The sequence below is a fragment of the Felis catus genome, chromosome C1, assembly GCF_018350175.1.
Source record: "Felis catus isolate Fca126 chromosome C1, F.catus_Fca126_mat1.0, whole genome shotgun sequence".
NCBI lineage: Eukaryota > Metazoa > Chordata > Mammalia > Carnivora > Felidae > Felis > Felis catus.
In genome coordinates, this window is record NC_058375.1 from 102,943,647 (window position 1) to 102,967,882 (window position 24,236).

The 24,236-nt window shown below is 48.6% G+C and overlaps 1 protein-coding gene across 9 annotated transcripts in view; it reads right to left on the reverse strand.

Annotated features, from left to right (window-relative positions):
* The window catches only part of LOC111561809 (neuroblastoma breakpoint family member 6-like), a 129,029-nt gene that overhangs the window by 4,526 nt on the left and 100,267 nt on the right, over positions 1-24,236 (reverse strand). For 6 of the 9 annotated variants that reach the window (XM_045033376.1, XM_045033378.1, XM_045033380.1 and 3 more), the window contains 13 exons: positions 18,538-18,585; positions 18,227-18,437; positions 15,858-15,954; positions 11,222-11,436; positions 10,151-10,214; positions 9,102-9,316; positions 8,060-8,111; positions 7,097-7,155; positions 5,988-6,039; positions 4,993-5,168; positions 3,881-3,932; positions 2,914-3,095; positions 1,049-1,288 (listed from right to left, as the gene is read on the reverse strand). In XM_045033376.1, coding sequence (XP_044889311.1) covers positions 1,049-1,288; positions 2,914-3,095; positions 3,881-3,932; positions 4,993-5,168; positions 5,988-6,039; positions 7,097-7,155; positions 8,060-8,111; positions 9,102-9,316; positions 10,151-10,214; positions 11,222-11,436; positions 15,858-15,954; positions 18,227-18,437; positions 18,538-18,585 — 1,663 coding nt within the window. The remainder of the gene's footprint in view (positions 1-1,048; positions 1,289-2,913; positions 3,096-3,880; positions 3,933-4,992; positions 5,169-5,987; positions 6,040-7,096; positions 7,156-8,059; positions 8,112-9,101; positions 9,317-10,150; positions 10,215-11,221; positions 11,437-15,857; positions 15,955-18,226; positions 18,438-18,537; positions 18,586-24,236) is intronic. The other 3 variants (XR_006582963.1, XR_006582962.1, XM_045033379.1) reach the window with 2 other exon arrangements.

Sequence of the window (24,236 nt, forward strand, 5' to 3'; positions counted from 1 at the left end):
ACATCAACAGGATGCACTGTTAGTCATGATCTTCCTGTGACTAAATCCTCTACCTACGCTGACATCGAATAAGGATCCGGTGGGCAGGACGAGAAAGGCCATCAGGAAGTTCACGTGTGAGGGGCGCCGAGGGACACACTTTGATTACCGCCTGTGTTGTTGACCTCTCACGCTACCCTGTAAGGATAAGAGTGCGGGGAGGGCAACATGCCCCCAGCGCCAAAAGTGAAATTGAGAAAAGTAGCATTGGTCAAAACACACACTTCTGACAAAGAAGAGACAAAGGCCAGGAGATGGTGCTCGAAAGAGGCTGTCCTATTCAAGGGAGGAGTCAAAGTTGAAGGCAAGCCTTTTGAGAGTCCCCGGGGACAAGAGGAACTAGATGAAGTATTGGAGAACGGAGTGTGCACTTTAGGAAACTGGCCCCTTATAGTTGCAGGAAAGGGAAACCAGGCAAATGCATGGGAAACTGTCGTGGGGCCAGTATTTCCACTGTTACTGTGAGCGCCTAACAGGGAATATTGGCTGCCTGATGGATGGTGAAGGAGAGCAAACACTGGCCCACAAGCCTTGCTGAGAGAGTCCGGGAAGATGGGGTCCAGCAAAAGCAGAGCCAGTTAAGAATAGCTCTAGCACACGTGAAACAATGCCACGGAACCATTTTCCAAGTGTTCAGACGCCACAAAGACACAAGAATTACGCATTACAGATTCATCGATGTTCTCAAGCCATTATGCTCACTCTGGCCCCTGGAAATTATGTAGCTTCATGCTCCCAGCATTGATGGGATGGAGATCCCATTTTCAATGGTTTCAGATGAAGGGACCGAGGGGGACATACATGAGATGATGAATAACGTGGCCAGTAAACAGCCAGGAGGCTGAAACCATGGCACCTGGGCAGACAGAGGTGACCCTCAGCCCCAAGCTCTTTGGAGCTGGAGCGTTGTGAGTTTGGAGCTGGGCAAAGCAAGCCTGCAAGAGGCCCCATTGCTGCCCCCGCCCACAACCATGTGACTAGAGCTTCCTACTCCCCCCGCACCTCTCACCTTGGAAGAGCGGCCGTTGGCTCCCAGAAACCATCGTGGCTGCCAGTCTCCTGATGGCGGGGGAGATGCGGAGCCTGGCTCTGCGGTCACCACAAGCCAACTGCTGGTCCGGCTGCCCTGGCACAGAATTGGCCACCTGGGTATCTGACTGTGGCGGTGCTTGTGAAGCTTGCACCTCCGTCCTTGGGAAAGTCAAGTTTCCACTCGATGGCCCTTGGGGACCGGGCACCTGCATCGGGGCTGAAGCAAGAAGACACTTCAATGGACAAACCCCAGTTTTCTTAACTCAGCACTGCCAGAACTTCCATTTGTGATGTCCTCCCACCTCCTCCCCCACCGTCTGTGAGACCAGCCAGTGAGCAGGTACAAAGGCAGACATCATGGATACGAAGGCGATGTCACCGTTGTGTCTATGCCTGGGCATGCTGAGATGGCAAGTGTCCAGGACGCAAAGTCCCTGAAGGGAACGTCACCCCCTGGAGTCCAGACGGCTTTGCATGGGAGGTGGGCTCATGCCTATTATTCTGTAGTAGTACCCTTCGTCCTACAGCCTAGAGAGAAGGTTCTAGAGAGGCCTCAGGGCAGAACGAGAAAGTACTGCTGATATGTGCCCCAAAAGAAAAAAAGAAGACGGGCAGAATTTGTCCTCAAGGCTTCAGATGCCTGTTTCTCCCTGGCTGGTCCCAGTGCAGGGAGGCTGGGGCAGGGCAGCCCTCCTGGGGCGCCCCCTGCGGCAATCACAGCCCACACACACTGTTCCCACGTTCCCACCAGAACCTGCACCGGGGACGGGCTGTGCATAATGGAGACGCTGCCTTCATTCATCTCCGCCCATCCTCATAGCTTCTCATGGCCCAGGTTTAATGCAAGGCCATGTCACACACATCACCCTCCTGAGACGCGTCTTAACCTGTCCCATCCCTGCCCCCGTGGAAACCCAGACCTGGCTGTCAGTGTCTCTGACACAGAGCTCTGCAGGGTTACCAGGGTGCCACGCAGCCAAGGGAAGAGCCACCATGGGAACCCTAGTGAGAAAAAGGGACCTCTCAGCCCTGATTGATTTTCATGGGACCTCTCAGCCCTGATTGCTGGGACCTCTCAGCCCTGATTGCTTTTCATGGAGTGTCTCCTGGAGACCTTGAGCTCCTGGAGGGGCTGGATGAGCCCTGGCTCTGCTCACACCACAAAGGGCACTGACAGGGTAGGAGCTGGCACTCCTGCAGGGTCACAGGGGTCGTTGGGGGTGTCTAGCAACTGTTCTCTTTGCATTTACGACTGTTTCAGATCATTTGGGTAGAACTGGGTGCTCTGGTACACAGGGAGGCGGGCGCCCCAGGAGAAACAACTAGCAGCTCAGCAACGATTTAACAGATGCAGCCAATGTGGAGCTGACCACACACCTGTGTGGAAAGCCAGGGAGTTTGTAGGAAGCCACACAAGAAATACAATTGGCAGCAGAATTGCACAAGTAGCAGAGGTCTCCTTTTGGAACAAAACAAAATCAGGAAAAAACAAAGGAGGACTGTCACCCAGCTGTCTCCGGGTAAGATAGCGGTGGCTGAGATTCGGAACCCTTTTTTCCCTTTTCTCCATTTCTCCTCTTGAGCCTCACTTGGTACCAACAGCCTGCATGTTGGACGGGGCCGGGGGACAGAGGGCAGCCTGGGACAAGGAAGGAAAGGGCTCTGAGCCACAGGATGCCTTTTAAAGAGTGAATCCGAGAGCAGAGTTCAAACCGGTACGAGCCTACAGGGCCTGTTGGCAGGGATGCAACTCTCAGCCGATTCAGGTTGTTGAAGACACAGAGGACAGGCTTCCTGGGGCCCCAGCAGGAACTTCGTGCCCCTCACAAGAACAGGACTCACCATCTACATCCACGCCCACGAAGACTTCCTGTTGGTCAGAGGTGAATGAGGCACTCCTATAAGGCCTATAGGTGTCTGACAGGTCATGGCCAACAGAAGGAGTCAAATTACATTCCCCCACTGAGTCCTGTGGGACTTCATCCTCTGGGGCCACTGGCAGCTCCCTGCAGAGCCTGGTGTTGCTGGGAGGACGAAACATGCAGAAAGAAGGTTTAGTCAACATGCAGTGCCAGCTAGTTTTGAGGGCAGGGCGGAGGGACTGGTCAGAGAACACAAGCGGGATCCCCACAAAGGGAAATGAAGCAGTCTGCCTGCAGCTGGGCCACAGTGTGGGTGCACCTGGGATAGGTGCAGGGACGGGGGTGTGGGGGCGGGCAGGTGCTCAGGGCATGGCCAGAGCGCCAGCTTATGGGGCAGGAGTGGGAACCACCCCAGGGCACAACAGTCATGACCCACAGCACACCAGAGGATGATAAAGCAGCATCAACACTTTGGCATACACTGTGTGGAGATTTACACAAAGCACCAAGAGAACCCCAGGCTAAGGCAGCATTGTAGACTCCTGGATATCTCGTGGGCCTAAGGCCGACGTGTCTAAATACTGAGACGTGAAAACTGTTTTCCTAAAACCATCCTTGCCGTGAATGCCCGCCAATGTGGTAATGGCAACTGGCAGAGAGAGCTGTGCATCTTACACGGGACCTAATACGAGGAGAGACCGGGAGAGTGCAAGGCATCCTGGGACTGCTTAGTCCACCTGCGTCAGTGGACGGCAGATACTCCATTTGAGAGGGATTAATAACGGGGCCTATGCGAGTACCACATGACACAGAGGACCTTGCTGAAGGACCACCTTGTGGGTGTCGGAAGGGATGAAATAGGTGCATTTAGCTCTTTCTAGATTGGCCTAGATCTGAGATCCCCAGATGTCACCACTGAATTAAAGCCCATGATTCTTCAGAGTTACCTGGGGCATGTCGGGTCCTGGTCTTCTTCATCGCAAAGATCATTATGATTGTCTACAAGTAAATACAGACCGGCCAGTCACATAAACAGAGCAGCACTTGGACATGAAAATTAAGTGTCCCACACAACTAGCACATGGGCACTAATGTCCTTAGTTGGGCAGCAGGGCATTGAGAGAAATTATCCAAGAGGCCTCAAGCAATGTCTTGGGAACATGCCTTGGCTAGCTTTCCTAAAGCATCGGGCAGGATTTCCCTGACCTGGTAGAGCCCCATCTCAACAGTCTGTCTGCAGAGGTCAACCTCTGTTTTACCACAGATTCTGGTGAACGGTTTACCTGCATTCTCAAAACTTACTGCAACCTTCTCTCACTAGCTTCCCTCATGAGATACTCTAGGTGGCAGGGTTTTAGGGAATTTCTACAGAGGCCAGACTGATGCACGGAATCTGCAGACCCTCAAATCAAAGGAAATCTTTTGTCCGTGATCCCTTGTGCTACACAGGCACGTGGGCCATGCACGGGGTGGGGCCATGCCGGGGCTCAGCTATGCTTCAGGGAAACGTACAAGCAAGCTGATGGTAGAGGTGGTTATGTCCTGACACTCAGACGACGACTTAGGGAAGACAACCAACACAAGAGGACACGGACACTGGGGACCAGAGCAGTGAAACCAGGGAAACAACAAACCCAAAGACATGGGTAAGGCTGACATCGCCTTGACAGGCACAAAACCTCAAGGAACATTGTGTGGGATGAAAGTGAGAGGATGGCAGTTGAGGAGACACATTGTGTGGAAATCAGGAACAAGACAGACTCCTCTGCGTGTGCCTCACAGATGAGTGTGAGTTTGTCACACCCGCCCTGACCCCAATGTCCTGACTTGTGTCAGGAGCCACAGGCATGGCCTGAGATGAGGAACAGAGGGCAGGGCCCTGATGCATCTGATGTCTGTGCTTAGAAGTCTATCCTAGAGCCTCACTCAGATCCATATGTCTACGGGGCTGAAACACCTGGATAACCAATTCCAACATAAGCAGAGTAGGGATACCAAACTATGGGGTCGACTTGGGAGTCCAGTTGGAGCTTTATCACCTTCGCAGTGGAGGACTCACTAGCTGCTTCCAGAGCAGGACAGACATCCAGATCCTCATATGAGTTGATGTTGGCCCTCCTGTGTGTCCAGGGGGAATCAGATGGGTCAGGAAGAGCTGAGTAAGTCAAATAGCGTTCATCCAGTGAGTCCTGTTGGACATCCTGCTCTGCATTCTCCTGCAGCTCCCTGCCGAACCTGGTGGGGAGGGGAGGTCTGAAGATTAAAACAGGAAAAGCAGACACCACAGCATCTTACTGGTTTTCACGGGAAGCAGAGAAGTGTAGTCATAACGTAGGGGAAACCCCATTATTGACAGGGAAAACTATCTTCCTGTTTCAGGGGCACAGTGTGGATGCTATGGGGGCAGGAGAGGCAGAGAGGGAGAGACAGGGAGACACACACACACACGCACACACACACACACACAGAACAGAGGTGTTCAGGGCACTGGCCACAGAACCAACTTCTGTGCACCAAACTGAACTACTGTGGAATGGATGTCATGACTCACAGCACACATGGAGAATCCTAAACATGAGTTCAACCCTTTTGCATAAATTTTGTTGATATACATTCAGTGGCTAAGTGAACACATGTTAAAAGGCATCATCCACATGGAGAGATTTGCATCTTCAAGGACTCTTTCTCTTACTATCGTGACATCATGTGAGGTTTTTTGATTTTTTGGCAGTTATCCATTTGCTACAGCAGACCCTCAAAGAGGTAACACCAGAGAGACAGAAGTAGACACGTCTGTCACTCTGGTGTTTCCCAAAGGAGAGATCAGGGCAATACACAGCACCTCAGGGAGTGACAGTTCACCTACTTCAACTGACTGCCGGTTATCGAAATTGAGGGATCATTAAAGGAACTTATCCACATAATACATGAAGACACACGTCATGGCCAAAAAAGATATTCTGAGACTGGAGAATGGATGAGATAGGTAAATTTGGCGGTTTCTGTTTTTCAGTTGAACCACTGAAATAACAACCCATGTTTCTTCAGACTTACCTGGCGCATGTCAGGTCTTGGTCTTGTTCCTCCTCTTGATGGGTCTGATTTTCTGCAAATAAATACAGACGGGGCCAGTCACATTAAACAGATCCCTGCTTGCGCATTAGTAACCCAGTGTTCGGTGCCACCCGGGGACTCAGCGATGCTCAATGAGAGCACACATTGAGTGAGAAGGATATTTCAGGGTGCCTCGGATAGTGTGACAACTGGCTTGATTTCCTGGCCTGAGCCATTGGGAGAAATTTGCTGTCTCCAAGAGATCATCATCACAATTTCCTCTGTTTTGAGTCTGTGCAAACACTTTCAGTTCTCTTTTTCACACAGATTCTGGGGACCTGGCCTCTCTACCTTCTAAAAGGATTACTGCAGTTTTCAGCCTTCTCTCATGAAATACCTGGTTGGTGATGGCTTAGTGGAATTTATACACTGAGATGGAACAGAGAGCATGCAAGTACAAACCCTCAAATTAAAATGAGTCTTTGGAGCTACACAGAAACCGTGGCGAAATTCCTGTGATGAGGGAATGCCAACGCACAGCTCTACTCCTGGAAACACACAAACGAGCTAACAGTAGAGGCACGTAGGGTGGGTTTTCACACGAGGCTTAGGAAGACAAGCCAAAGCAAAGAGAGAATGAGGCTAAGAACAAGAAAGCCAAGGTTACATCTTTCACCCTGGACAAGGATTCTGACTGATTGTGGCAGGCATGGATTCTTAAAGGACCTGGCTCAGAGATGAAATGTGGAGCATGAAAGGTGAGAAGAGGCATTGCATCCAAGGTCTGACAGACACCTTCTATGGTCGTGTTGCTGAGGCGAGTTGTATCTGTCATGCCGCCCTTGGGTCCAATGACCTGACAGGGAAGCCCAGGGGACATGGGCATGTCCTGGGAGTAGGAAGGGAGAAGAGATCCCTGACCCACATGATGTCTGTGCTTGAAACTCCATCCATCCTGGAGCCTGGCTCAGATCAAGATGTGTGTACAGGGCCTGCACACAGGGATGAGCTCCCTCAGCACAGCACAGCACAGGTGTGGGGCACAAAGACCAGGAGATGTACGGGGCAGTCCAGCTGGAACTTGATCACCCTGACAGCGGAGTACTCACTGGCCATTTCCAGAGCAGAGGAGACTTCCAGTTCCTCAGGGAAGAAGATGGCGGTGCTCCTGTAAGGCCAGTAGGAGTCAGACAGGTCAGGAAGAACCGAATTATGTCCAGTAGCGTTCATCCAGAGAGTCCCATGTGATTTCCTCCTCCACCACCTCTAGCAGCTGTCTACTGAGCCTGAGGCAGGGGGAAAACTGAAGATTAACCAAAGAGGGATCTGAAATCCTACGCCCTGTCTGGCTTTGATGGAAGGCAAAAGGCATTTTCACAAAAGCAAAGAGAGTGCCTCATTAATGAGAGAAACAACTCTTCTTTTTGTGTGGGACGAGGTGTGTCTGTCACAGGGGCGGCAGACAGAAAGGACAGTTAAGTGCTCTGTACACTGGCCACCTAGCAAGCTGATGAGGAAAGAGCCTGAATGAGCACCGTGCCATCCAGTCCTGACTCAAACACACAGAGTCACAGGACAGCAGTGGCTCCCTCCCTTCCGTTTAAATGCCCTTGACTCCTGCATGGAGTGGCCCAGTGCGTGCAGCTTCGGGGGCGGGCTACTATCTCAGAATTCTCATGCCATGAAGGCCTGTCTCTCTCAATATCACGGCATGATGGCACATTTTAGTCTACGTACATTCTTGCTCTGAAATACATGCCCACATGCTAAATCGAACGGGGCAGCAAGTAGACTGCCTTTCTCTCGAATGCTGGGGAGAATGGTGAGTGCAGGAATCCCTGTGCCTTTAGCTCACCTGGGCCAGCTGACTGTGTGTTACTCAACTTGAGTCGTAATTAAGAAATGGGAGCGATACAAGTACCACAATGAAAACAGAAACCATTGTGAAAGCGGATAATTGGCCATTGACTGAATGGATAACATGGTTCTATCCAGCACTTTCTGCCTTTCCTTGGATCTGATGTCTGCTGACGCCACCACTGATTCCCCAGCCCCCAAGTATTCAGAATTACCTGGGGGCATCTGACTCTCGCCCTTTCAGCCCCTCGTGACCAATTTGGTTGTCTGCAAATAAATGAAGAGAAAGAGTTCCATTAGGCAGATTCCCCTCCACAAATGCTCACTCCCATGTGCCGTGTAGCAGAGGACAGAAATAGAAGCACAGTCATAACAGGCAATTGTGAGAGAAATCATTCAGGAGGGATTCAGTAGGGCCCTGGAAAAAATCACTGGGATTGCCTTCTTGAGCAAATAAATGTCCCTGATATGACAGGCCATGATCACAGTGTCCTAAGACAGGTCGACACACACAGAAAATTTATCCTTTTTCCCAGAGATCTTGGGGAAGGACCTGGCTGCTTCCTAGAGCATTGCTGCAATATTCAGGCTTTTTCCATTTGAAACGCTGCAGGCTAATGGTTTTGAGGAGTCAGCCGTTGAGATTAAACTGACGATTGGAATCTACACACCATCAAAGCAGAATAATCTTCAAAGCTGCAAAGCACCAGGGGCCGTTCATGGGGTCGGGAAGTTCCAGGGCCCTGCCTTGCTGCAGAGAAACATACAACGTATGATAGACGTAGTCCTGTCCTGGTTCTCAGCTGACTTGAGACAAGAAGAAAAGGAAGAGACAGACCAGGTAGGGACAGTGAACTTAGATCGTGACATTTCGTATGATATAGAAAAGGCTTCCAACAGCCTTGGGTGGCCATAGATATTTAGAAACATGGTTCAAGGATGGAAATCAGAGGCTGGCAAGAGAGATAAGAGATTAGTCCAAAATTTGGAGGTCTGATAGCGACCTCCTGTGCCTGGGGTAGAGAGGTATAGGAGTCTGGCAGGACCACCTTGAGAGCAGCGATGGGCGGCGGCTCAGACATAAAAGTGCCATGGCTTAGACATGAATCGAACAAAGCTCACTGACTCATGGAATGTCTTATTTCAAACTCAATCCTAGAGCCTGGATGGAAACTGTCTGTGAGTACATGGTCCACTTCTGCAGGTTAAATCTCTTAGTCTACACAGGGTGTGTGCAACAAAGATTATGGACCCTACCTGGGGAACCGGGTGGAGTTTCATCCCCTTTGCAATGGGAGCATTCACAGGCTACATCCAGAGCAGAGCCGAATTCCTGTTTATCCGATGGGAACGTGCCATCCCTGTAAGGCTGGTAGCAGTCACGCCCTTCTTGGCCAATGGAAGGAGTCAAAACACATTCATTCAGCGTGTCCTGGAGGACTTCCTTCTTTTCAGCTTCCGGAAGCTCCATGCTGTGCCAGGTGGGGCAAGAACGACGGAAGAGGAAACCAGGAGGATCAGACACCATGGCTTGCTACCTAGCTGGTGTTGATGGGAGGCAAGGGAGTGGTCGCAGAAAGGAAAGGGACCATAGCCTTGAGAGAGAAAAGGTTATCCTACAAGAGGCAGAGTGTGGCCAGGAAGGGGTGGGAGAGAAGCAACAACAGATAGATACTCAGTCCTTGGCCACATAACGAGCAATGAGGAATGAGACTCGACCATCCCAGTATGGTACAGTCACGAGACGAAGGACCAATGGGAGTCCATGCCAGGGGTAACCGACACGTGCCTGAGTCATGTTGAATTTAACATAGACTGATCAAGCGGTTACAGCTCCTGAGTCACTGTGCCCTGCAGAACTTGTGCCCTCCAGGCACTTTTCTATTCATAGTGTCACATGACACCCCAACTTTTTGGTTTTGGTTAGGTAATTCCGTGTTAATTTTGCCAGCTGTCTGTGTATCAGTTCCTTTGCTGGTTACCTTCCTACCAGGGACCTTTGAGAACTGTGTAGAGATGCGTCTCCTCTTGGTGTTCATTTACAGGAGAGAACGGGTACTTTGTGCGTACGGGGAATCCTAAGGCTGCTGAGTTCATCTGGGGCTCCCCCAGACAAGCAGCGCCGCGACAGCAGACAACCGAGGGAACAGGGCCATTTGCCGCTGAGGGAATTTAATCACTACCATCTGCAGCTCTGCTGATCCCTGCATCTGCCACCTGGACTCTTGTGACCTCACCTACTGTTCTTTCTGAGTCCCTATCCTTTTTCACCCACACATTACCGGGTCCCCAGTATTCATTGTTACCTGGTGGTGAGGGATTCTTCTGCTTGTTCATCCTCCTCCTCCTCCTCCTCCTCCTCCTCATCTTCTGCAAAGAAATTCAGAAATCTCCCGTCAGCGAGCTCCCACATCACCACTATAAACACAGTGGCTTATATGCCCTAGCGACATAATTATCTATGCATGACTAACTCTTGTTCTGAAGCTCCAGGGCACTGCCCTTGAGAACTGTTGCGGTATGGATGTCAGATCCAGCAGGGAGTGTCTCTGATTCGGAGGCTCACCATGACTGAGACTGGGCAAAAGTTTAAACTGTCTCTTGCCCAGATCCGTGGATGCCTGTCCAGTTTCGATCTGACTTCTGCGAACAGTGTCTTGCAGGTGAGCGCAGGTCCTGTGTGCTCCCAGTGCTCACGTAGAGTCTCCTCCTTGCCCCGAGGACAGCACAATCACCCGGTCCCAAGTCCCTCCACATGTGGACTCATGGGTCCCCAAGTGGACGTCAGTGTTATGGACTTGCCGTCTGTATGAAAAGTGTTTCAGTCTGAACGACGTTCCACTCCAAGGCCTACTACATCCAATACCTCATGCAACTCCACACAGTCAGGGGCTTTATTCTTCCTGAAGTGCATTCGTGAACTTTCCGCATGTGATCACCACAGCTATGACAGGTTACTTGATAGACACATGAGGAGACAGTAATGGAGAAAGCGAAGATCACTCTCTCGCCCACAGTTCATAAAGACAGCTCCTGGGCGGGAGCCTGGAACTGCCCGCTTAGCTCAGGGCTCCCTGCACTCGAACAAGCTGCCTCCTTCCTCGTCCTCCCTTCTGGGCTCTGACACTGGTGGAGGCTGCCTCCTGCCCTAAAGGCAGTTCCCTCGGGGAGGACACAGATGGGTGGAGCACCGTGACCTCCACCCTGTGCACTTCTCCTCTCCTTTCCCACCTGCTAGTCCGGGTCCTCTGGTGGCCCCATGTGTCACATGGAAACCAAGACAGCGGCTGCCAACAATGTGAGGGGAGGCGGGAGATGTCTGGGGAGCCCAGGACCTTGGAGCAGCTCAGTGCACTCAGGACCTGTGGCCGCCTTACCGGGGCTGAGCTGGCGGGCAAGGCACTCTGCCAGCCTGCGTCCCTCGGCCACTTCCTCCTGGAAGGCCTGGCCTTGGGAACGCTCGGGGTCATCGTGGGTGAGGAGGTCCTTGAGGTGCTGATCGACTGGCTCAGAAACTTCTCTCCCTTCCCGTAACTTCTGCCACAACTGGGTCAGCTCTGCAGCCTGAGCTTTAATCAGGATATGATATTGCCTAAGGTGGGACATAGGGAAAATTTTAAGACACAGAGTTGAATAGATTCTCTAAGAGCTTTCACGGACGTTTCTGTGAGAATTTCCGCAAGGAGCCCTCAAGGCCACGTTCTGGCACGTGGGTGGGGCCCTGCCTGTGACACAGAAAGAAGAAGGTAAAACAAGGCTCCTCTGTGTCGGGGAGGCTCCTTGACCTCCTTTGCAGCTCCTTCTTCTGTAAACAAAGCCACGTGTCTTCCTCAACACCCGTCAGAGAGATGTCCCTTCAGCCCCTCGCTGCGGCACAGCCATTTCCTGGGAACCTACACGGTGTGCATCATGCTGTGCATGGACCCAGCGCCAGCCACAGAAATGTGGACAGGACAGCTGGCGTGGACTACACAGGTCAGGAGAACGGCAGGGTCAAGAGGACAGCATTGTCTGAAGGAAAACATGACCGACAAGCTGTCATCCCTCAGGAGGTGACTGTGTTACAGGCAAATGAGGTGGTGATCCCACAACATTGTGAATGTGGCCAATGCCACAAATTGTTCACTTGAATTTGGTGACTTTCAGCTCAGTAAATGATATTTATTTGACACAGAGTGGATGATACATGGAAGCCAATGAAAATGAAACACGACAGTCCAAAACCTCTGGGATGCAGCAAGGGCGATCATAAGAGGGAAGCATATAGCAATCCAGGCCTTCGTAAAAGAGGAAGAAATACACAACCTAACTTTACACCTAGAGGAGCTGGAAAAAGAGCAGCAAATGAAGCCCAAAACCAGCAGAAGAAGGGAAATAATAAAGATGAGATCAGAAGTCAATGATATGGAAATAAAATAAAACGGAACACATCAATGAAACCAAGAGCTGCTTCTTTGAATGAATTAACATTATCGCTAAGTCCCTAGCCAGCTTTATCAAAAGAAAAAGGAAAGGGCCCAAATAAATAAACTCAGGAGTGAAAGTGAAGCGACCACAACCAACACTGCAGAAATACACACAAAAAAGAAGACATTATGATGAGCAATTATATGCCAACAAATGGGGCAATCTGGAAGAAAAGGACAAATCCCTAGAAACATATAAACTCCCCAAACTGCAATAGGAAGAAATAGGAAATTCGAACAGATACATAACAAGTTGAGAAACTGAATCAGCAATAAAAAAACTCCCAACAAACAAGAGTCCAGGGCCAGATGGCTCCCCAGGGGAATTGCACCCGACATTAAAGAAGGGTCCGTACCTATTCTTCTGAAGCTGTTTGAAATAGAAATGGGGGGAAAACTTCCAAACTCATTCTACAAGGCCAGCATTAACTTGACCCCCAAACCATCCAAATCCCCACTAAAAAGGAGACTTGCAGACCAATCTCCCTGATGAACACAGAGGCAAAAATTCTCCACAAGATACTAGCCACCCACACCCAACAATATATCAAAAGAATTATTCACGGGGTGCCTGGGTGGCTCAGTCGGTTGAGCGTCCGACTTCGGCTCAGGTCATGATCTCAAGGTTCGTGAGTTCGGGCCCCCATTGGGCTCTGTGCAGACAGTCCAGAGCCTGGAGCCTGCTTCAGATTCTGGGTCTCCCTCTCTCTCTGCCCCTCCCCCACCTGGGCTCTGTTTCCCTCTGCCTCTCAAAAATGAAGAAAAAATTTAAAACAACAACAACAAAGAATTATTCACCACAATCGGGGGGGGGGGGGATTTATTCCTAGGCTGCAAGTTTGTGTTAATATCTGCGCATCAACCAACCTGATACATCACATGAATAAAAGAATGGATAAGAACCACATGATCCTCTCAATCGATGCAGAAAAAGTTTTTGACAAAATCCAGCATCCTTTCTTGAGAAAACCCTCAAGAAAGTAGGGACAGAAGGAACATACCTCAAGATCATATATACCGATTACAAAAGACCCACAGCTAATATCACCTCAGTGGGGAAAACCTGAGGTCCCTAAGGTCAGGAACACGACAGAAGGTCCACTCTCACCACTGTTGTTGAACATAGCGTTGGAAGTCCTAGCCTCAACAACCAGACAGCAAAAGAAATAAAAGGCATCCAAATCAGCAAGGAAAAAGTCAAACTTTCACTCTTTGTAGACAACATGATACTCCACATGGAAAACCGGAAAGACTCCCCAAAACACTGCTAGAACTGATGCATGGATTCAGCAAATTCGCTGGAATATGGTCAACGTACAGAAATTGCTTGCATTTCTGTATACCGATAATGAAGCAGCAGAAAGAGAAATCAAGGAACTGATCCCATTTACTAGGGTACTGAAAACCACAAAATACATGGGAATGAACCTACCAAAGAGGTAAAAGATTTGCTGTAACTATAAAAAGCTGTAAACTGTAGAAAACTTATGAAAGAAATTGAAGACACACACACAAAAAGGGAAAAACAATCCATGCTCCTGGATCTGAGGAACAAATATTGTTAAAATGTCATCACTGGGGCGCCCGGGAGGCTCAGTCGGTTAAGCATCTGACTTCAGCCCAGGTCATGGTCCCGCGCTTCGTGGGTTCGAGCCCCACGTCGGGCTCTGTGCTGACCGCTCGGAGCCTGGAGCCTGCTTCAAATTCTGGATCTCTCTCTCTCTCTCTGTCCCTCCCCTGTTTGCACTCTGTCTCTCTGTCTCCCAAAATAAAAGAAATACTAAAAAAAAAAAAATGTTTTTAATCTCAATATTACCCAAAGCAATCTACAGACTCAATGCAATTCCTATCAAAAGAACACCAGCATTCTTCACAGAGCTAGAACAAGGAATCCTAACATTTCTGGACTTCAAGCCACATTATGAAGCTGTAATCATCAAGACAGTATGGTATCAGCACAAATACAGACACATAGAACAAGGGGACAGAAGAGAGAACTCAGAAATGGACCCACAAATGTATGGCCAAATAAGCTTCGACAACACATGAAAGATTATCCAATGGAAAAAAGACGGTCTCTTCGGCAAATGGGGTTGGCAAAACTGGACAGAGACGTGTGGAAGAATGAACCTGGAGAACGTTCTTACACCGTACACAAAAATAAACTCAAAATGGATGAGAGACTTAAATGTAGGACAGAAAACCATCAAAATCCTGGAGGAGAAGACAGGTGGCAACCTCTTTGACCTCGGCCGCAGCAACCTCTTACTACGCATGTCTCCTGAGGCAAACATGAACCACTGGGATCTCATCAAGATAAAAAGCTTCAACAAACAACAAGCTCAAAGGCAATCGAAGCAATGGGAGAAAATATTTACAAACAACATATCAGATAAAGAGCTAGTATTCAAAATCTATGAAACAACCTTGATCAAACTCACAACAGCCAAAAAGCAAATGATCCCGTGAAGAAATGGGCAAGAGACAGAAACAGACACTTCTCCAAAGAAGACATCCAGATGGTAACAGACAGACGAAAACTTGCTCAACATCATTCATCATCAGGGAAAAGGAAAGTAAAACCACAATGAGATAGCACCTCCTATCTGTCAAAATGGCTAAAATGAATAACAGATAGTGAGGATGCGGAGAAAGGGGACCACTTTGGCACTTTGGCTGGTAGAAATGCAAACTGCTGCAGCCACTCTGGAAAACAGTGTGGAGGTTCCTCAAGAAATTTAGAGAAGAGCTACCCTACAACCCGGCAATGGCACTACTAGGTAGTTATCCAAAGGATTCAAAAATGCTGATTCGAAGGGGCACCTGCACCCCAATGTTACAGTACTGTTATCAACAATAGCCAAAGGATGGAAAGAGCCCAGATGTCCATCGACGGATGAAAGGATTGAGAAGACATGGTACTTGAATTGATACAATGGAACATTACTTGGTGATGAAAAAGAAAAGATCTGCCCTTTGCAACACTGTGGATGGAACTAGAGTGTATTATGCTAAGCCGAATAAGTCAATCAGAGAAAGATAAAGATCACATGATTTCACTCATATGTGGAATTTAAGACACAAACCAGATGCACGAGGGGAAAGGAAGGAAAATTAAGATAAAAACAGAGACAGAAGCAAACCATTAGAGACATTTAAATGCAAAGAATAACCTGAGACTTGCTGGAGGGGTTTTGGGTGGGAGATGGGCTAAATGGGAGATGGGCATTAGGGGGGCAGTTTTCGGGATGAGCACCGGGTGTCATTTGTAAGAGATGATACCCTAAAATCTCCTCCGGAAACCATTTATACACTATATGTGAATTCATTAGGATTTAAATAAATTAAAAAAAAAACACAAACATTGAGCGGGGCCCTGAATAATTGGAGTCCGCAATACACCAGATACTGCTGTCTTCACTGTTTGACAGATGTGTGTGTGCACCTGTGTGCCAGGCAAGTTTCTGCCCTTCTCCTGGTCCAGACCTGCCGCTGACAGGAGTCAGAGATGCCTACGGCCTCCCACCAGCCACGGAGCCCTCCTTACCTGAGCTTCTCGGTCAAGGTCTCTGCCAAGTTCCCCTGCTTACACTGCAGCGTCTGCCCCAGCATGGATTCGATGATGTCTTTCAACTCTTCACACTCTGAGAACACAGACACCGGCCTCAGTGGACAAGCTACATGTGCCGCTGTGCTCGCTGCCTCCAGGGAGGGGGCGGGGTGTACCCCAGGACAATGTAAGCCCAGCATCGGGCTCTGAGCATCTCATTCCTCAGCCCCCCAGCTACACGGTATTTGATACCTCCCTGTTTTAGAGCTGAGGGAAGAGCAGCTCCAAGGCGTGGACAGGAACTAGACAAGGTGAATGACTGGTATTTGGCAGAATCAGAATCCACATCCCCTGACACTCACCCTGATCATGGCCACTCACCCGAGCTTGCAGCCTGTCAGGTAGGACACTAAGCAGGGACATGAAGTGAGGCCCTTAGGACCACAGGACTGACTCATGGTTCCCTTGAGTTGGATAATGAGCACATATCTCAAAGGCAAAAAGTTCACCCGCATACTCTTGTGTGCACTATGGTGCGTAAAACCAGAAGGACCTGAAAGCGATACGGCCAAACACTAACAAAGCTTGTGGTGTCCGAAGCAGCAGACGGGGTGGGGCGCCTGAGTGGCTCAGTCAGGCGAGTTTCGACTTGGGCTCGGGTCATGACCTCGTGGTTCGTGAGTGCAAGCCCCCGCAGCAGGCTCACTGCTCTCAGCGCAGAGCCCACTTCTCGGATCCTGTGTCCCTCTCTCACTGCCCGTCCCCTCCACTCAAAGCAGCAGGTACTATGACAGCAGCAGGATCACAGAGGAGGAATGTGAGGCACAGAAATCGGGGCAGGGCAGCATGGGGGGGAGCACAGGAAGCCTGGCCCAGAGCCATACTGTGTTCCCTCCACCCCAAGCTCCTGGGTGATGTCTTCCTTCGTCCTCTTCACAAGTGGTTTCCTGCACTTGTGTCATGGTTATCAGGAAAGATGCAAAGAAAACTTTGCTTGTCCTTTCCCCAAAGCTCATCATCTCTTCACCTTGCTAAAGAGCCGCTTCCAACATTACTTTTCTCCCCATCAGTCATTTGTAATCCCACCTCCCCTTGTTTTATGGAAAACTCTTGGTAAGGAAACGGCAACAGTTCGGGCTCAGAGTCGTCAGGATTCCTTCCCATTGCCCCGCTGCACACATGCCCCTAACTCAGGATTCCTCCCGCCATGGCAGCCCCCTCTGAATGAACAGGCAGCTGGCCTCCCCGTTCCAGGCTGACTGTGGGGGAGGGCCAGCTCCACACACTGGCTTGGGCGGTCACCGGGGCTGTGGTCTCCCCTGCTCACCCTCATTCCAATCGGGCCACTTGACTCCTGGCCCAGGCCTGGCCCTGCTGGCCATCCTGCATCCTTGAAGGTTCCCCAGCTCAGGGAGAGACACAGGAGGGAGCACAGATTGTCTGATGGGCCTTGAAATGCCCTCTACCTCGCCACAGGGTGTCAATGGCTACCGAGGACTCAGGAAGCAGAGCCTGTGCCCACGAAGCACGGCTTCCCTCTCATCAGGGGAGTCACTGTCTGGACGGCATCGCTCGTGGATACCGCAGTTTCATGGAAAGCAGACCCATCTTCCAGCTCCTTGCAAGCTGGCCGTGTCCCCTGGTCCCCACCCGCGCCCCGTGTGCACCATCTGCAAGTTTCCCCAGTGAGCCAGCTCGCTGCTTTGCCAATGGAACCTCAGAGAAGTGTGACGTGATGGAGTTCATTAGTCCGAGACACGAAGGCCAACGGTGATGCAGGATGTGACACACACACACACACACACACACACACACACACACACACAGAGGATCCTGAGAGGACCAGGCATTTCCGGGTCTGCGTCAGGAATCAATCACTAGAAAGTTAACTCTAACCCCGCACTGCAAACCAACCTGGAGAAACTGCTAGTCTCGTTTTCCCCATTCTTCCCATCCTTAGCAAAATGAGGGTAAGACACCCACTTCCACCGGGTCGCCCGGGAGCTTTAGTCTGTTAAGCGCCCAACTCTTGATTTTGGCTCAGATCATGATCTCACATTCCTGAGATCGAGCCCCACGTCAGCCTCTGTGCTGACAGCACCGAGCCTGCTTGGGATCCTCTATCTCCCACTCTCTCTGCTCCACCCCGACTAACACTGTCTCTCTCAAAACCAACAAACATACATTAAGAAATACCCACTGCTACTTTTCCTGGATTGTTGTCACAATGGAATTTATCGTGACGATGGAAATAGAGAAGACAAAGTCCGGAGAGGGCCTTCGTTTTCTCTCCACACAAAGCCAATTCCTGTCTCCAGGAATACAGACAGTCATCACTTTGGTGACCCTGACCTTGTAGGACTTACTATATTTCTGCAGCTGGTTGGCCAGGGAGTAGGCAGTAGCTTCGGATACAAGGAATTTCTCTCTGAGGTCTCGGAAGTCCTGCTGGCTTGCTTCCAGCTTGGATTGAAGCTCCTGGTTGAGTTCCAGGAGGCTCACTTCTGTCCCTGGATCAGACACCGGGTCAAGAGGTGCTGCCATGGTGACATGTGGCAGAAGAGGTAGAGCTGGGGACTGGGGAGAAGAAACCAAACACATGACGGGTTAAAAACAAGTGAAATCCAGTAGGTTCAATCAGGACTGAGGGGCGAGGATACAGGAATTCTTTACTTACTATTGGGAACAACTTGAACAACACCCCACAGCACTGGAGAGTCAGCAGCTACAAAAAGAAGGTTCGAGATGCCAGAGTCGAGAGCCCAAGGCACTGCCTGTAGCTCAGACTCCAACCGGAATGACAGACCGAGCACCCGGCACGCCACGGGACGGTCTGCAGTTGCCATAACAGAATTGGAACGCGGGGGGTGTCATGGAACCTTGGGAGCCACTGCCTACCAGGTGCCAAGGCTACGCGGATACCCAAGGCTGCCTAGTCTCCCCTGAAGGTCACCACCGATGGGGACCACCCCTCAGCGGCCACTCTCAGTAGTTGTCTACCCTTGTGCTAATACCACAGATCCCATATCTCTCTCTGTCTGTCTCTGTTTTAAGTTTATTTACTTATTTTGAGAGAAAGCACGAGCACGTGAGCGGGACGGGGTGGAGGGAGAGGGAGAGGGAGAGAGAATCCCAAGCAGACTCTGTGCTATCTGCACAGTACCGTACAGGAGGCTTGATCTCATGAACCGTGAGATCATGACCTGAGCCAAAATCAAGAATCAGACACTCAACCCAATGAGCCACCCAGGTGCCACAGACCCCATCTCTTTCCAAACACATCTCAGCATCGCTCTCACTGTTCATTCTTGTGTGTGCATAAAAACATCAAGGCAGAAATCGTTTCCCAGGTTTTACTAAAGGGCTGTCATGAAGCCACCCCACTTCTCTTTAAGGTCAAACAGACCTTCAGGCTTTTCCAGTGAGTGAAAGATTCCAAAGTCTTCGACTGTCATGATGTTCTTCTCTGGGTCTCTCTAGTTTGTCCTCTATCCATTAAAAAGTGTAAGACACGAGGCAGAGTCTAATACTAAGTGAATAAATATTTACTTGAGAAAAATGTTTTGTCCCAACTCTCACTGTTCTTCTGGCTGTTTTCCTGTGTTATGAGGCTTCCTTATCCCCTCTTGGGGCACCATGTTGGCTGTCCATTAAACTGATGTTGGATATCCCTATATCCTCGACTCCTTCTCTACGTGTGAGTTGCTTTTTTTTGTTGTTTTTATAATGTCACCAAACAACCATATTTCATGCTTGTCACTTACGGATTTCATGTGTCTCTCACAAGATCTCTTTCCAACTGTGAAAATGTTAATTTATACATATGTCCTTGAATACATGTAGTGACCACCTACTTTGGAAACATCTATAAACTTGAGGCTATTCGATTACGTTCATTTGGCCTACCCTCATATTTAACAGAATGGAGGTTAACAAACCCTCAGTTTGCTCTCTACACTTAAGAGTCTGTTTCATGGTTTGCCTCTCTCTTTACCAACCCCCCATTGTTCATCTATTGAGTTTCTTAAATTCCACAGATGAGTGACATCATATGATATGTGTCCTTCTCTGGCTGACTGACTTCACTTAGCATAACACACTCTCGCTCCATCCACGTCACTGCTAGAACGGATACACGAATTCAGTAAAGTCCCAGGACACAAAATCAACATACAGAAATCTCTTGCGTTCCCACACGTCAATAATGAAGCAGCAGAAAGAGAAATCGAGGAGCTGAAACCATGTACAATTGCACCTAAAACCGTAAGATACTTAGGAATGAACCCAATCAGAGACGTAAAAGATCTGCACTCTGAAAACTAGAGAACCCTTACGAAAGACACTGAAGAGGGCAGAAAGAAATGGGAAAACTTCCCGTGCTCATGGATTAGAAGAACAGATATCGTTAAAATGTTGATACTAACCAAAGCAATCCACACACTGACTGCAATCCCTATCAAAATACCACCAACCTTTTCCACAGAGCTACAACAAGCAATCCTCAACTTTGTATGGAACCAGAAAAGACCCCAAAGAGCCAAAGGAATCTTGGATGACCTCGAAAGCCAACCTTGTACCCCATATCAAAGCGACTGACAGTACTTTTGCTGGAATACGTCTCAGTGTTTATTGCTCTAGAGTGACTTTCCTAAGGCAGCAACATGCCATTCTAATCTTATTTGAACTTGTCATTCTCACTATCCTTTTTTTTCATGAAATTATACTTTTTAGTGTTTGTTCTGTTGAATCGCTTTGGGTTTCTCCTCAAGACATTCTTATTGTGATGTGCATGTTCAATATTTGTTACCGATTTCCTGTCATTTGTCATTCTCTTTTCGGCTCGGTCATCTCTCTCTTTTTCAATTCTAACAGTTCTTTATTGGGGTCTAATTGACCTAGAGCAAAATGCACAAACCGCAAGCACACAGCTCAGTGAATTTAACGTACGTATGCATCCTGTCACCACCCAGATCGAGATATAGAACACTTGCCTCCGAGGCGCAAAGTTCTCTTCTGCTCCTTGCCGGTCAATACCCATTTCCAAACACAAACACATTCTGAATTCTCACCCTAGACGACTTTGGCTTGTTCCTACACTTCCTATAACTGCAATGATGTCGTATGTCCTCCTATGTTCTGTGTTCTCTCACATGGTGTCTGGTTTTGAGATTTTGTCCTGATTAGCTGTGTGTCAGCCATTGGTTCTGATGCTGCCGAGAAATACTCTGCTTGGGGATCATAGCACAATTTGACTATCTGTGTTCCTGTTGGACAGATCTAATTTTGGTTATCACTCATAGAGTAAGGACGAATAATCATGTACAAATTGTGTTTTGTGGAGACACCCACTGGTTCCTCCCAGGTATACATCCTAGGAATAAAATGCTTGTGGAAAGCAGAGAAACTGACACACACTTTCACAAAGGCTTTGTCTCCTTTTAGATTTCCGCCCAAAGATAGGCAGTCCCAGTTTCTCTGCATTCCCACATACCTGGTATTCTCGGTCCTTTTGATGTTAGCCATTCTGCTAGCTGTTAGTGCTCGGTTTAGTTTTCGAATGCTCTTGGTCATTTGGATATCTTCTTTTATGAAGCGCCTTTTGAGATCTTTTCCTCATCAATAAGCTCGGTTCTGTGTAATTTTCGTTGTGATGTGTGTAAGTTCTTTCTGTATTTTGGAGAAGGTCGTTGCCATATATGAGGTATTGCAAGGAATTATTCCTGGACTGTGGATTGTGTTTTCACTGTGTATTTTATGATTACTTTTTAAATTTTACGTATTTTGAGACGGGGAGGGGCAGACAGAGAGGGAGAGGGTGTGGAGTGATTTATGATCAACGAAGGATTTAATACTTTATGAAATCCAGGTTTTTATACTTTTTTTCTAAGTTCTTTATGTTGATAGAGAAAGTGAGTAGGGGAGGGGCAGAGAGAGAGGGGGAGGGAGACAGATTCCCAGGCAGGCTCCACACTGTCAGTATGGAACCCAATGCCCTCGGGGCTCAAACCCGTGAAGTGTGAGATCATGACCTGAGCCAGAATCCAGTGCCGGACGCGGAACTGACCAAGCCATCCAGGCACCCTTCCACATACATTTTAGAATTCGTAGGTAACTTCCCCCCAAAATGCCTACTCCAATAGGATCGGGGTAATACTGATTTGGTGTTCCAACAATATTGAATCTTCTCATCTATGAAGGTGCTGTATACACTTTTATATGTATCTAGATCTCCTTTAATTTCTCTCAGCAATAGTTGTCTGGAGTCTTCCTTATATGTGTTCTTATGCATTTAATGATTGTGTGGATGTGAATCTCTATTGTGTTTATTGAGTTTAATTTTATTTTGTTTTTAAATTTCATTTTCTAAATGCTCATGGTTGGTATGGAGAAATACACTAGATTATCACACGAATGCTACCGAGGGATACTTTGGGTTCCTTAGACGGCATTGTTAAAGTGTACCATGTGGGGTATGGGTGGCCCAGTTAGTTAAGCATCTGACTCTCTGGACTTTGGCTCAGGCCATGATCTCACGGCCAGTGATTAAGGCCACACATCGGGTGCTGTGCTGACAGTGTGGAACCTGCTTGGATTGTCTTGCTCTCCCTCTCTCTCTACCCCTTCCCTGCTCAATCTCAGAATAAATAAATAAACATTAAAAAAGTAAATAAGGCGTACAATTCAATGCACAGCAAAATCAAACTCTAGCTACCATCAAGACACGGCATTTCTTCCAGCTCACAACTTCCCTTGTGGCCCTTTGCAGTCCATCACTGTCTCCGCCTCAGCCCCAGGCAACCGCTGACCCTACAGGTGGGTTTGCATTTTTTAACAACTCTAGGTAGGTGGAACGCTTTGGTGCCTACATTCCTTGGTGCAGCATAAGGATTCTGAAATCCATCCATATTACTGCGCGTATCGCCAGTTCGTGCTTTTTTATCGCTAAGTAGTATTCCTCCGAATGGCTACATCCTGTCGATTTATACAGTCACCTACTAGTGACCTCTGTGTGGTTTCCAGGGTTTAGCCACTGTGAAGAAAGCGATGGGGACTTTTCATGTACAGATCGGTGTGTGGACATATTGTGTAAATACTTAGAAGTGAAATGGCTGTTCGTGTGAGTGGTCAATGTTTAACTATGGTTCAGCCTCTCTACAGGACTGGACCAGTTTTCATTCCCACAAGTGTTGGAAACTTCTAGTGACTTCACATCCTCACCACATACATTTCTGGTCTTCTTCATTTCAGCCCATGGCGATGGACGTGTAATGCTAACTCACGGTAGCATTAACTTGTGTTCCTCCTGATGACTGAGTGTGTTCTGGAAAACTGACCTCCGTGCTTTGGAGCCAAAATATACCACAAAGACAGAGTCTGAGATAAGGAGGAACACTAACAGCTTTCTTGCTTTCCCAGGCAAAGAGGACGACAGCAGGCTAAGGCCTTCAAAAACTGCCAGCTCCTGCCCCCTGGAGGAAGGGGTTGGGGGTCTTATCGGGAAAATCAAGGTGTGGCCAGTGGTGACAGCAACTGTGTACATGCTGCTACCCTCCTTCCTCAGGTCCTGGGGTGTACCTGCTTCCTGATACACAAGGCTAAGAAGGGAGGAGGGGAGCTTTGCGGAAGACAAGAAAAGGTTAGTTTAAAATCGAACCCTGCGAAAACATCAGTGAAGCCATTTTGGTTTTTCTTCAACTTTACGCCTTTAAGTGGTTTCAAGCAGAGCATCTTTTCAAGTGCTTTGTGGCCATTTGTATATCGTATTTTGTGGGGTATTTCTTCTTGGAGACTTTTGACCAGGAGCACCTGGGTGGCTCAGCTGGTTAAGTGTCCGACTGGTGATTTTGGTTCTGGTCATGCTCCCACAGTTCCTGAGATCGAGCCCCACTTCAGGGTTTGTGCTCACTGTGTGGAGCCTGCTTGGGATTCTGTCTCCCTCTCTCTCTGACCCTTGCCTGCTTGCTCTCTATAGCCCTCTCAGAATAGATAACAATAAACTTAAAAGACTCTTGACCAATTCTCTTCTTGCACTGTCTTATCACACAAAATACGTGTCAGAACAGTACACTGAACACTACACAGCATTACCTTGAGAAATTAATGAACTAAACACATGGAGAGGTAAAATTTGCTGTGGATTGGAAGACCTCAATATGGTTTACATGTCAATTCTTCCCAAATTGATCTACAGATCTGGTACAAGGCCAATCAAAATTCCAGCAGACATGCTAGGACACATTTCTAAGCTGATCCAACACTTCATATGGAAATGGAAAGGATCTTGAATTATCAAAGTGATTTTAAAAAGAAGAAGAATGGTGGATGACTCAAGTGCCTGTTCCAGAATGGCCATACACATCTTTTACGCAATTTTGG